This window comes from Cajanus cajan, chromosome 1 (genome assembly GCF_000230855.2).
Source record: "Cajanus cajan strain Asha chromosome 1, NIPB_CcT2T_4, whole genome shotgun sequence".
Lineage (NCBI taxonomy): Eukaryota > Viridiplantae > Streptophyta > Magnoliopsida > Fabales > Fabaceae > Cajanus > Cajanus cajan.
This window is the reverse complement of record NC_138517.1, coordinates 16,285,208-16,299,618: the sequence shown is the minus strand read 5'-3', so window position 1 is coordinate 16,299,618 and position 14,411 is coordinate 16,285,208. Positions and strand designations below refer to the sequence as shown.

Below are 14,411 nucleotides of genomic sequence, written 5' to 3'. Positions count from 1 at the left end.
CATTTATTTTTAATTTGAGTTTCCTTCATTTACAAAAATCAGGATTTGAACTTCAATTACTTGATTAAGCAACGTGAATTTCTCACCAATTATGACAACCTAATTTAATAATTAATTATATCTGCTTTGATGGTTCTTAATTATCCTCATATTATCGAGTTTTTATTTAACTCATATTAGTTTAATGCCCTTTGCCTGTTTTCTATCTGAAAGAGAATGACATGATAATGTCAAGTGAGTCATGTGGCTTCTAAGTTCTATTCAAGCCATTTCATTCTAGACCACTTTGGTCTTCTCAAAGTTGTAGATGTCAGAAACCTGATAATTTATAGTATTTGTAACCATCGTCTCTATTCATGCATGTGTTAATATATAACCAATTGTGATCTATTGATGTGAATCTATCGAACAGAGGGACTTGAATTTGTCAACGTTTTGATGTCCCCTTCATTAAAAAAGAAGATATATTCAAGCTTTCAAAGTCAACCAGTAACATTGGATGCGTATTTCTTTTTTTGGATTTGTGTAGTATATTTATTTAAGTTAATCACTTATACACTACCAGAAGTTATTTTACATTGACAATTAATCATGTTTTTTAATAGTATCATATCATTTACTTTTATTAGTGATATGATATTATTAAAAGACATAATTAATTATTAATGTAAAAAATTTTACACTAACAATATATAGATGATTAACTTTATTTATTTTATATTTGTACCTTTTGAATAATTTATACAACTGGGTTTTGTTTAGATAGATTCTTATTATGGCAGATTACAAAATATAAGAATAGGTAGGGATATTTAATCGTTAATTTCATGCTGATTTTTTTTCTCTAATCTTTATCGACATAGATAGAATTATTATGAGCCACGATAAAAAAAAAAAAAAAAAATCAAATATGTACATTTCATACTAGTTAATATACGTGTTAGGTGGTTTACTAACTTTTTTTTTAAAAAGAAAAGTCTAGATTAAAATAAGATACAATTTCATATGAAGTCAACAACTAACTTTTATTTGAAATTAATAAAAAAAAGCTATTTTTAACTAAATTTCGTCTATAGTAAATAATTAAAGATTTTTCTCACAACTTTGTGAAACATACAAGAAAAAAAATATTTCATCCAAAAATTATGTAAAAAGGCTAAATTAAAAAATATTAAATTTGTTAGTAATTTATCTAATTTATTTTAAATAATAATTTGATTTAAAACCATTTAAACATCTAACGGTTTTATTTAAATTTTTTTAAAACATATCTATAACTATTAATAAAAGGAATCTATTATTTTAGTATTACATCTATTTGAACTTTTTACGTCTAATATTTATAACAATCTAACGAGTCAACATTGTAAGCTTTAACTACACACTCTCATTTTATAATTATTTATTATTTTTTAATTTTTAAAACAATACTGAGACACGGTGCCCCATTTTTCCTAATATCGAATAATGTTGATTCCGACCAAAGTTAGTCATTTAAAAAATTTAAATATCAATTCCGTTCCTTGGTATCATTTGAAATGAACAATAATTATGTACTTTTAAACCTCCAGGGTATGGTCAAGCGTGAGTGCGTATAGGCAAACATTTATTAAAAAAAGTGAATACCTTAAATGAATGTTAATACTTCAAAGAATTATTTCAATTAAAGGATACCTTAAAAAAATCCTCCAGAGTAATTTTTTACATTAATTCAATCCTTGTAGTCAATAACTTTAAAATCTCATTCAAAAAACTTAAACATAAGTAGTTAATGTGTTGAATTTAGCGTTCTGGCAATGCTTGAGTTTAATTTTTGATGGAAATAATCATTTGTCAAACTTTACTTACTTCTCGATCAAATCAAATTAGTTTAAGCGAAATCTTTGAGTACTATGCAAAAACAAAAAAAATGTATTCTTTTCTCTTTTCTTTCCTTCTTTCCTTCTCTTTTTTTAACCAAGTCTCTTAATCTCAATAGTTTTAACATTTATGTAGGGACATAAGAGTCAACTTAGTATTCTCAAGTTCGATTCTCGTATGTTTAACCAATAAAAGTCACATCCTTCGAGTGTATATTAGTATTTGATTATAAGTTTTAAAATACTGCATGGACAAAAAAATGTATTACCTTTTTTTTAATACTTAAGTTCAAAAATTAACAAAAGCTTGTAACCAAATACAATTCAACCTTCAAAATATAATTTTTTTTTAAAATGTGGTTTTAGTCTCTACAAAATGAATAAATTTTAATTTTTGTTGTAAAATTTTTCTTTACTTTTCACTCTTCTAAAATTTGTAGACATTGTTTTTAGATATTGTAAAATCAGAAAAATTTTGTTTATCTCTCTAAAATATTTTTCTTTGACTTCATCCTTCTAAAATTCAATGTTACTATTTTCAATTAATGATGTCCATTTTAAGGTACACACACATATATATATATATATGTATATATATTTATTTTAAGAATTTATATAAAAAAAATCTAAAGTATCATATACAAATAAAATAATGTTACACATATAACAAAAATTATAAAATAATTTATACAACATTACGTTTATGCCCATCTCTCTCCATTAATAATACCTTTCTTCATAATAAATAAAATGACAAAATAAAATGACAAAGATAGACACAAAAATAATGTTGTATAATAAGTTATACATTTTTATTGTATGTGTATCATTACTCAATAAAGTATAACAAACAGTTATGAATATGATGATCACATGATCTTCTAATTAACACATTAGTTAAATAAGATTACAAAAATAATAGGGTCTAAAACAATAGTTTCAAATTTTAGAATAAAAAACAAAAAAAAAATTAAAGGAACGAAGTTCAAAACATACTCATTTTACAAAAATTAAAAATATATATATATATATATATATATATATATTTTTTTTTTTTTCCATAAAAGCAATAGCTTACTTTTTATCTTTAGCAGCAAAATCATATTCGTATCATGATATAGGAAACCATGAAGCATAAACTTCAGGAAAGAGTGATTATGCTTTCTTTCCCCAGAATCAAGTTTATACAGTAACTACTAACTAGTCATTCTGTAACAGTTTTATTTAACTTCCCAAAGCAAAATGGGCATCAGAGATGAATTATATAAATAATCATTTACAACATTGATCAGACATAATCTCAAGCTTGATCCATCCACTTTTAGTGTACACCGCAAATGAGGTTATTTCCAGCTCCAATACTATAACATGTTAATAGATAACCCGATATTAAGAACCTTATTCGGAGACCAATAAATATCCAGAATAACCTGAAAAAGAAAATTTCTTTCTGACAAAAAGGTTTTAGTTGGATCCACCTCTAATCCAGCGACCAGATCCTGCTCTTCCCAAGCCAGAATAGTAATCACCCACATTTGCTACAAATAGTGGATCCCTATCTTCTACATTGAACTCTTTACTGCCATCACCAGTCATATTACCTATCTCTGTTTTCTCCAACTCTTTTGTCAAATCCTCCATGGTCTTCTTTAAATTAGCTTTACTCATCTGGCCTGATTCCTCTGTAGAGAGACCAACCATTGTAACTTTTGGAAGAAATGGTGTCGGTTTCAAATCTTCCTTATTTACACCATTTCTAGATGAGCCTACTTTTTCATGACACTGTTTTGGCCATAGGTGACGAAACCAACCACCAAATGGTAGACTTAGTTTAGGACTAGGATGTTTGATCACTTCGGTATTATTATCCAAACAGCGATTAGAAGAGTCTATGCATTCACAAAGTTTCCCATCATCTACCACTCCAGAGTTGTCAAGGCAGCTGCTAGACTCTGTAGCTCTCAGAAAAGAAGCTTCACTTCTGCAGGACAACAAACATAATGTTACAAATCACTGAATTTCTATACACAATACACACTCAGGCATCCAACTTTAGAAGTGCAGTTCAATATTGTCTATCATATTATATCAGAATTGGAATATTAAGTATCAGAATTGACGGTTGCTTGAGTTTTATAGATAAATCAGACCAGTTTTAAGTTGAATTAAGTTGTCAAACAAAGGTTCCAATACAAATCATATATACTAACATGGTGGATCAACTAGTTCACAAAAAATAGATTGGAGTTTCACATGCTATGCGAATTCTAACAAACTTGAAAATTCATGGAAAAGAAATGGATAATTTAGAAAGCGTAATGACTAGAACACTGTCAAAACATGTAATTAGGTACCCTCATCAGTATTGGTCACTATTTCAGATATTCAGAAAGCTATTATAACAAGCATCAGTACTTCCTTGGGCTATGGTTCACGGAAAAGAAAAATGAATGTACTGAAATGGAATGGCACCAAGTTTAACTGTTGGGATTGTTTAAATACAAATGAAAATTATGAAATAGAACTGAATAGAATCTTATGGAGAGCGCTCCGTCCAGAATCTCTTTCCCAAATTGGGGGGTACGGGATGGAATCAATCCTCTTCAGTTTTCAGTCTCTGTTGTGGCTGAACAATATTGTCTAGGTCTGTTGGGTGCCCAATATAATGCCCAAGCTCATTTCAGAACCAATGTCAAGCTGTTTCAGGTCATTCAGAGTGCCCTTCTAGATATTAGCTTGAGGACTAAGTGACTCTAAGAGGAGCATATTGATGGTCAGTCCCTTGACACGTGTATAAAACAAGAAAGTTAGAAGCAAAATGGGCTTGAGAGTCGTGCCATGTGAGGCTACACAATTTATACATAGGAATAAGGATTTTGCAATTGGTGATCAAGATAATTGTGGGCAAATGCAACATGATGTACATGGAAACAGGGAATTGGAGAAGGCAATTATGAAACAACGATGACAAGAGAAAGAAACATGAATGAGGGAGAAGACAATGGTCAGACTCAGAGGGCAGAATCATTTGGCCAGCTTAGGCCAAGGGGTAGAATGTGATTGGCAGCTCTGATCATTTACCTTTTCTAGCATTATTCCTTTTCCCAAGTGTGGTTCCTGATTTAAAAGTTTATTTCCTTGTAATAAGAGCTTGACTATCTAAATTTGCTATCCATTTTCCAGTATTAAAATACAAATATCTATCAAGATCTAATCAGATAAATTCTTCCAACAAGTTGAAGTAAATTAAAAAACTGGACTATTGACTAAGCTACTAGTGCTCGGGAATGCAAACATGTTCAGTTTGAGTAGTTAAAGTGAGAGGAAATATATAAACAAAATCTCATTTGAGATTGAGATGAAAAAAAGAAGACATCAAAGTACTTCCAGTCTAGAACAAAAAAAACATCATAAAGTGAGTTAAGACTAAGACTGTATCAAATGTAAGTCAATTTTAAAGCTTCAGAGATGCAGACAAGTTCTACAAAAGAGAATGGAGGCATGGCAGACTTCCCATTTTTGCTCCTTCTAATCTTGTCCATTCTGCGTTTGTACAGTTATTCAAAAGGCTTCTTTCGAGCAGAAGCAGAAGAGTCATGCTTTGGGGTTGACACGAAAATTTATTAAGATGAGGAGCCTAACAAACCAATGATAAGGAGAAGCATAAAGGAAAACCAAGTTGTTGAGAGAAAAAAGAGAAGCATAACCGAAAACTAGGGCTGGGCAAAATTAACTAAACTTAACTAAAACTATTAAATAACTGAATTATTTTAAACTAAAAAACTAAAACTATTTAAAATAAAACTGAATTAAACTATTTTTTAATTCAGTTTTAAAAAACTGAACTTATTTAAGTTACAGTTTGGTTAACTATAAGTAATTACACATTAAAAAATAAAAACACGCACGGGTTGGGTTGGTCTTGTACGCACGCACGCTATTAGGAATCCGGAATCCCTAACTCACACCAGCCACCGCCCACCGCAAGGTAAATGCGAAAATGCAATCTTCCCTTCTCTACTCATTCATAAGTATTCCAACACCTTTCTTTCTGGGTCATGCAGTTTCGTTTTTATTTTCCTTCACTCACCTTCTCTATGTGTGAAAAGCTTCTTATCTTCATCTGGGTGTTGAATTTTTCGTCAAAAAAGTTTTTTTTTTTTTGTTGTTGTTTATTTTGCTTCTTGTGAGGAACTGCTTCGTCTTTAACGGGTGCGCTTTAATTTTACACAAGGATTATCAATACTCTGTTTTGAGAATTGAGATCCTGGTTTAGTACGTTTCCAATTGATAAATTAAAAAATAAATTCTTTTGTCTCTCACTTTTATGTTCCACACACACCACCATATTACATAGTTCCGTAATGGTCAAAGTTAAGGTGATTAGAGGCCATCTGGAAGTTGTATGAGATTTACAACCTTTGATGATTTTGGGACCTTTGGCTTCTGTTGTAATTTTTTCCTTCATAAAGAAATCTCAAATTTAAGCTAGGAGAGCATATGAAACCATGGAGAATTTGATAATTTGGAAAATAAAGAAATTTAAATGAATTCTCATGCAACAGTTGAGAAGGTGACTAAGGGAGTTCCGTATCAGCACCTTCTGTGCAATGAGGTTCTATAGATTAGGGAGTATCTTAGCAGAGATTGGAGTCTCGTGATTCAACATGTTTTTAGGGAGGTTACTCAGTGGCGGAAATGTTAGCAAAGTTGGGTGCTTCATTAGATTTTGATTTTGTTTTGCTGCTTCAAGCTCATGCAGATTTAGATTTATGTTTAGCTGCATCTAGTTGCTAAATCATATTATACATAATGAATGGAAATGGTTGTTGTTCTTTAAGTTTACAATATTTGGTAGCACCTGGTTTCTCTTGTTAGTTATTACTGCGTAGTTTCTGAAGTTAAGGTCAAGGTTGATTGTAACCAAGATACCTTTGTTTTTATTTCAGTGGATGACTTCTTTGTTAATACAGAGCCCCCAGATTCTCAGTAGCAGATTTTGGTATAGTCATAAACAGTTCATAAACTGGTGGCACAGTTTAGAAGCAGTTCATAAATAGTTCAGTTCGAAAATAGTGCAGTTCAGAAACAGATTAAGGTGCATAACAGTTCAGTTTAGTTCATATTATAGTTCAGTATAGTTCAGTACAGTACAGTTTAATAGAATAAAAAACAGTTCAGTTCAATTTTTGTAATCTAATTTTCAGTTCAGTTCAGTTTAATTGAACTACTTTTCAGTTTAATATAATTTTTAACAGTTCAGTTTAGTGCAATTTAATTTGCCCACCCCTACCGAAAACCAAGTGCCAAGCCACACCACAAACAACTGAATACATATTAATCTAATAATAGCTCCTAATTTCCCCATTTAACCTATGTACGGAGAACCTGGACACCAAACAATGTTAGATTAATTACATACCCAACCCAAGTTATCTGAGTTAGTATAAATACTCTTTATTTTGGGGCAAGGTTTGGGGATACTTTATCCTTAATGCTTGAAAAACTTGACTAGGAAACCACTGAGCTACGGACAGGTGAAAAAGCCACAAGTTGAACATTTAAGTTTCAAAGTCTTGAAAAACAACATAAAATATACCTTCTCTCAAACGAGTCAACCATATATGGAAATTTTGGTTGTATGCCTGTTGCTTTCCGCAACCACCTATTACCCAGGAATACTTTGTCAACAGTGTAATGAAACTGGAGTTCTGCAGCTTTTGAAATAACACTTAATGGTATACTAGGATGGCCCATTTCATCTAGCAATTCCTGAACCTGTCGGGAAAAATCAACAATAAATTATACAACTTTTTAAGAGAAATAAGACTAGATATTAATGTTATGTATAGCTCTAATTCATCCCTTATAAGAAAATATAATGAAATGAAACATTTGAAACAACATTTTTTAATTTATTTTTGGAAACATTATATGGGGTATCTCAGGCCAAGCTTTTATCAAATATACAAAGATCATATTGGGGCCTTTAATTGCTGTGTTTGAGACCATACTGAATAGTGTTTTTGATGCTGACAAACCTTCTATATTAAATTTTATGTATTTTAAGATTAATGTTACTGATAGTTTGCTTGAATATGTTGAGAGAAAAACAGGATTTGAAGTCTGGATGAAGCAGTCACAAACACAGTAAAGGAACAAATTTGGAGGACAAATATAACATTTTCAGATGACTGTCTCTAGCATCAGAAGATCATGTATAAGAAATCTCAATGCGAATATGCACTATTGAGTCTAGTCTTTTCTGAAGATCAAGATAAAAATTGTGTCATCAACCACCTTCTGAGTGTTTCAGTATGTAAGAAAATGACTCAGAAGATCAAACGATGATTTAGAATAGAATGTAGGATTCACACCATTAGAAGCCTACTATATTCCTTGAGAAGACTAAATGACCCAAACGATTAAGGTTACCAACACTCACAAGTCACAAGTCGTTACACAACCCAGGCTACTACTATTCTTAATGCATATCAAGCTCATGAACTACTCCATCAGTGTTGAGAAGACAATCTGATGACCTGTGACAGCTTCTTCATAAGCTTACTACCAGAAACTTCTGAACAACCTCAAAGAAAGATAACTCAAATAATGACTCATGTAATTCTCATGAGATGATCCCTGAAGTTTTTCAGAAGTTGGACAAAAGGATAATGCCAATAGAAACTCACAGCAGAGCCTTCCCAACAGTTTTAAAAATTAAAACAGTGATAAAGGTTGGAAAACGCTACAAATATCTTCTGATGTTGTTTACCTGACTTAATGATTTTAAAAAAAATGTTTTACGCTTGATAACATCTTTTATTCAAACAAAACCATATTTTCATACTCACTTTCTGTGAAATAAGCTTTTGAAAACTAGATTCCCTGTATACTAAAACATTATTCGTATTGTATCTATAAAGGCATATCTTTCAAAAAGTTAAAACCATCAAAAGATTAATCCATCACTTCAAATGGTTCAATAGACAATCTGCTTTTTTTTTTATTTTTAATATTAACCTTCTAATTCTAGACGTAGTGGCATATTAATCATCTTTTGAGCAGCTATATGGAGACCAAGTTTGTATTTGAATAAAGTATAAAAAAATTATATTTAATATTGTAATTTTCAACAGTCACAATTCATCCCCCCCCCCTTTTTGTGATTCTTAGAATCACTTTATTAATATCACAAATCACTCTCACTTATTTGTACTTTACATAAATTCTAATTTCTAAATAGTCATAAATGATTCATATCCAAAATTTCAAACATTAGATTCTTTTGCACTTCGACTGAAAAAATATAAGTTTTTCTCTACCAGGTACTTCATTGACACTAAAAAATTCATGAAATTGATAATACCTCTGGAGGCTCCCCTAAACTATCTCCCATTTCCTCAATCACCTCTGCAGCCAAGTTGTCATCAACCACATCCCGCCGCCGCTGCATGTGCCGAGTTTGGATTAAAGTATGGAAATGTTGATCAACGGCTTCTTCAAGAATATTATCAAGCATGTTTTTATCAAAGAAGTAGGGAGTATACCTGATTGAACAAAGAGCAATAATGTAAGCATAATATATTCAGTTCCACGCTTTGGTAGAAAACATTTTTTTTCTGAAGAGCTAGGTGTCATATTACAAATGAAACACAATGGAAAAAATAATCAAGAGTAAGCCCACAACCTAACAAAAAAAAATAGCAGATCAGAAATCAAAGCTTTTACTGCTACTGAGGATGAAAAAAGAACAAAAAAAAATCCCAAAAGAAATTTATTAAGGACTAAATAAATACAAGTAAGAAAAGTGATGACAAGCATAAGGAGGCTAGTCTAAAGCAATCATCACTTGGTCAATTGCCAAAAATAAACACTGGACAAATGTACATACAATTGCAAAAGAAACAACAGTAGAGAGATTCCTGTTGAATTACTACTCTAAGGTAAAACAGAGCAATCCATCCATTGAAAATACAAAATAATTGTTTGACTCATTAAATTTCAAATCAACAAAATACAAAAATGTTCTATGAAAATAACCATAATTCACATGAAACAAGGAAGATGAGCAACACACCATTTAACCCCATCTGTAGTTGCTATTGCAATGTCTAAGTTATGGGCACTAAACACGGGCACCCCATCAACCTTTTTCTTGACACCATGTTGTGATATACTCTTCAGCAGTTTATTGGCTGCCTTGACCTGGCGAGAAGGTATTTATTATAAATACAGATGGCAGTCAAATAAAACTAGAAGATATGCAACAATGAAAAACTAATAATACCTGCTTCTCATTCGGAACAAACTGGAATAAGTGAGGTTTTTCCTGCATGGTGTGCAATGTACAATGTTATAAATTAAGCATAAGATATATAAGCAAGAAAGAATATCAACATATCAAATTCCATAATTGCGGACATCCATCTGCATGCATTACTTATTTACTATATCTAAACAACCAAATCATTATCAAAACATACACAACCTTCAATGAGCATACTTAAACCAGCACAACTACATTTAAATTGGCAATTGAAAATGTCAACAGTACCTTGAAATGTTCATATGCTAGGTCAAGACGACAGGCCCCAACCACACCGCTTGGAATATTCAGCTTTTTGACATATGAGACTAAGAACATTAAAAAGGTCAGTAATAACTGAAAAAGTTATTATTGATTGGATATTAAGATTAGCCAAACCAAACAAATGATGATAATAGAATAAATTCATGGACAAGCAGGGAGATAAAACAGATAAATTGGAATATGGATAAAAGTACAAAATATATAATGTGTTCCAGGGAATATTTTAGTCAGTTAATTTGCATTGCAGGTGGCTATTTTTCTGGTAAAATCCTTTTGGGATTCTTGGGCCATGTGCTCTGGGTTTAATTGTCCCACCACTTTGGAACAGTTTTTGGTTTGTTACAAAAGAGTGGTAAAAACAAGGAAGATAAAATTTTATGGCAGTATGCACTATATGATACCCCTTTGATGCACCTGATTGGATCCAAATGCTTGCATCAATGCATCTTTGAAGGTGCCCCCATTGCAACTTGCCATTGATTTAGGCATTTATTTGATTTGAAGCACATGGCTGCTTTAATTTTAGTAGCCATTTTTTGGATATGCAGGGATTGGGCCGCCTTTTACATTCTTAAGTATATTTCTTTTTCCTTACTCCTTGATGCATCTAGTTTTCTCAGTTGTGCAGGATATCCTTTTCTTGCATAAATTTAGTTTTCTCATTTCCCCTTCTTAGTGAAATGTCTTTTTCTATTTAAAATAATAATGATCATTCAAAGGTATCGCAAACATACATTTCAAGTTTTAAAGAAAAAACTACACAGGAATTTTGATCAAAGTAAGCTTGAAGATGATAAGGCAGTAATACATAGGTAAAGCTACAACTTACAAGCATGTATAAGGACTATAGAAAAGCAGAATATTTCTATAGCTAACCTGCATCTCCTAGATCAATAAAGAAGCGAAATACAGGGCCATTCCTCTCACTCTTAGTGATTGCTGCAAATATTTTTTTCAGCCACTCAGGGGTTCTGCAGATGACAGATAATAGGTGAAAATCACATTTTTAGAAAAAAGCTTGGTAACAACTTAATATATGAGTAACGATTTAAACCAAGCATCTTTATCTTAGCTGTAAATTCCTTTCAATGTTAACCTATCACTCAGGTTGAAAAAAATGTGAAAAAAAGAAGTGAAATACAGGGCCATTCCTCTCACTCTTGGTGATCACTGCAAATATTTTTTTCAGCCACTCGGGTGACAGAAACTCCCTAACTTCTTTGAAGCCTAAGCAAGATGTCCCATGTTTGGTACCCTGGTAACAGATTGTACCACAGGCATCTCACATACACTTTTAGAAGCCCAATCCAGTTGTAAGATTACAAAGCAGCTTAGCACAACCAAACTCAACCATCACAATGTTTGTATGATTGGATAAATAACTTCATTAAACCATTGTTGAATAAGTGTTTATCATTCTCTCTTTTCCACCTCATTTTCTTCCTATGACTTTCTTTGTTTCTGATCACATTACTTATCACACAATGAGTAACGGTGCATGGATACCAGCATGTTTGGAGTCAAATCGAGAACACACATCCCTATTCTCTCTCGTCCACTAGAAGGCAGAAGCAACAAAAATTTACTATTACATCATTTGCACTGATTAACGTGATTTTTTCTAAGGACATACGTAGTTAACATGTGTCCAAACACAATGTATTCACCTAATTGACACTTTTCATTTCTTTCTATCTCTTTCTTCTTGTCATGACTTATCATCGATCATATCCACACTTCTCACCCTACCTCTTTCTACGTATCTAGTAGCACATTGGTTCCATGCATTATTTTCACATAGTTAACACTTTCTCTCTACTTGTTTTTCTTTCTTCATAATTCTCACTTACTACCACTCAAATCCATCCCAACACAGGGCAGACCTTTAGTCTTAATTATAAACAACAAATTAGTTTTTTCTTTCGTCTTAATTATAAGTAACAAATTGGTTAAACTTTTCTATCCCCTTTATTTACTGTTAACTCTATTGTCTATGCATTCACTAATAACCAACATGAAATATCACAACTAAACACTTAAAGTTGAGGATATATTTAGAATAAAACTTGAATTTATGATAGAATTACTTAAAAGTAACATATGGTCTCGGTGATTTGTCTCAGGTAGTAGCATATCCATGCATTATTTGGCACAATTTTTCTCTATACTTGATTTTTTTCTCCTTAATTCTCACTTCCTACCACTCAAATCCGTCCCACCAAAGGGCGGAGCTTCACATTTTCATCTCAAAAGAATTCAAAACAGCAACTAACAACCCATATCTCTTCATCTCAAAACAATTCGCAACAAACCAAAAACGACAACAATTCTAATCGCTTGGGAAATAAAGAGCGAGAGGAACCTTTTCGAAATGAAGGGAATGTCGAAGTGCGTAGAAACGGCCATGAGGCCCGTTCCGGAGAGGTCGCACATGCTGAAGACCTGCCCCACGAAGGCGGGTCCGCCGGCGGCCTTCCCATTGGCGCCGAGCCGCGCGACGCGGACCGATTTCGCGGCGGGGCGGGGGGGCTCGGCTGCGGCGGCGGCGGAGGAGGCGGAGGAGTCGAGGGCGGAGAGCGGCGGCGCGAAGAAGAGAGGGAGGGAGACGGAGGAGGGGAGCGTGAGAGGAGGGGGATTGGGAGGGTTGAAGAGGGAGGCGAAGTTGGAAGCGGTGGATTGGAGGAAGGCGGAGATGTGGCGGTGAGGGTCTGATGGCAGAGCCATGCAGGGGTTTTGGTTTTGGTTTTGGTTTTGGGGTGAGGAAGTGAAGAGGGAGAGTTCTCAGTTCATCACTTTTTCAAAGGATGGATCATGGATGGAGAGGTTCTTTTTTTTATTTTTCTTTTTATTTCAAAATGTAGAGGAATTCATCTTTTTTGTAGAGAAGAAAGCAAATATTCTGCTTTGATGATAAGAAACTTCATACTTGTAATTAATATTAGGGCACCTAGTTATTTTGAATAAATATTTATTTTATATGGTTAAAATTTATAATAAGTATTTTAATGTTTAATTGCAAATTATGTTATAATTAAAACATATGATAAATAAATAAATAGATTTTAATATATAAGCTAGATATACAATTTTAAATTTATAATGGTCAATTTATATTGTGATATAAAAATATTTTTAATCATTGATATTTTGTAGAAAATATATGTATATCTATTAAGATTAAATTTATAAATAAAAAAGAAAATTGATCATCATGTACATTGCTTTGTACAGAGAAAATAAAGGAGAAAAAATGGGGTTTAAGTAGTGTCTCAACTATCAAAATTATCAAATAGGGGGAGAATCCACTAAATTGTTAGGCTTTTTTTTTTTTAAAAGAAATATGGTGATAAATAACTAAGCACCTCTACCCAAGAGGGAAAGCAAGGATTTTCTACGAAAAATTTTGTTCAGAATTGAATTGGAGGATAGGGATAGAATGAAACAAAAAATGCTTCATAAAGGAGAGCACGTTTTGTGATTTATGATTACCATGAAAGGATTATTAAATAGTTGGGGAATAAAAATGTTGGTTTCTTTAGTTATAAGAGAAAGACTCGAAGCTTTATGGAGATTGGAGACTAGTAGGAGGCATGGAGCTTGTGAACATTAGGGGAGGTTTTTATATGGTGAAATTTGATTTGCCAATAGGTTTTTCTGGTGAGACCATGGGTACTGAATTTTATGTTTTTGAGGTTGTCATTGACAAAATGCTAGTTTTGGTAAGAGTTCATAGTCTGATATGGAATATTATGATTAAAGTGTCTTAATGGCATTAGCCAATGCAGTGGGTAAACCAATCAAAGTGGGCATTCATACAATGGATGCGTAACATGGAGAGTTTTCCCGTGTTTGTGTCGAGATTGATCTAAACAAACAGGTGGTGAAAAAGTTTTATTCAGAAATCACTGGTTTCAGACTGAAATGAGGGGTTAAATTTGATTTGTCAAAAAAGTGGAATG

The 14,411-nt window shown here is 32.4% G+C and overlaps 1 protein-coding gene across 1 annotated transcript; it reads right to left on the bottom strand.

The window, feature by feature from the left end:
* Window positions 1-2,994: 2,994 nt before the first annotated feature.
* On the bottom strand, window positions 2,995-13,332 carry LOC109794325 (Tic22-like family protein). Its single transcript, XM_083075847.1, has 8 exons — window positions 12,815-13,332; window positions 11,329-11,423; window positions 10,417-10,496; window positions 10,150-10,191; window positions 9,940-10,067; window positions 9,229-9,409; window positions 7,459-7,637; window positions 2,995-3,840 (listed from the first exon to the last, which is right to left on the bottom strand). Exons 1-8 carry the CDS (start codon window positions 13,174-13,176, stop codon window positions 3,324-3,326), a joined length of 1,584 nt encoding a protein of 527 aa, XP_082931973.1. The 5' UTR covers window positions 13,177-13,332; the 3' UTR covers window positions 2,995-3,323.
* Between the last annotated feature and the right edge of the window lie 1,079 nt (window positions 13,333-14,411).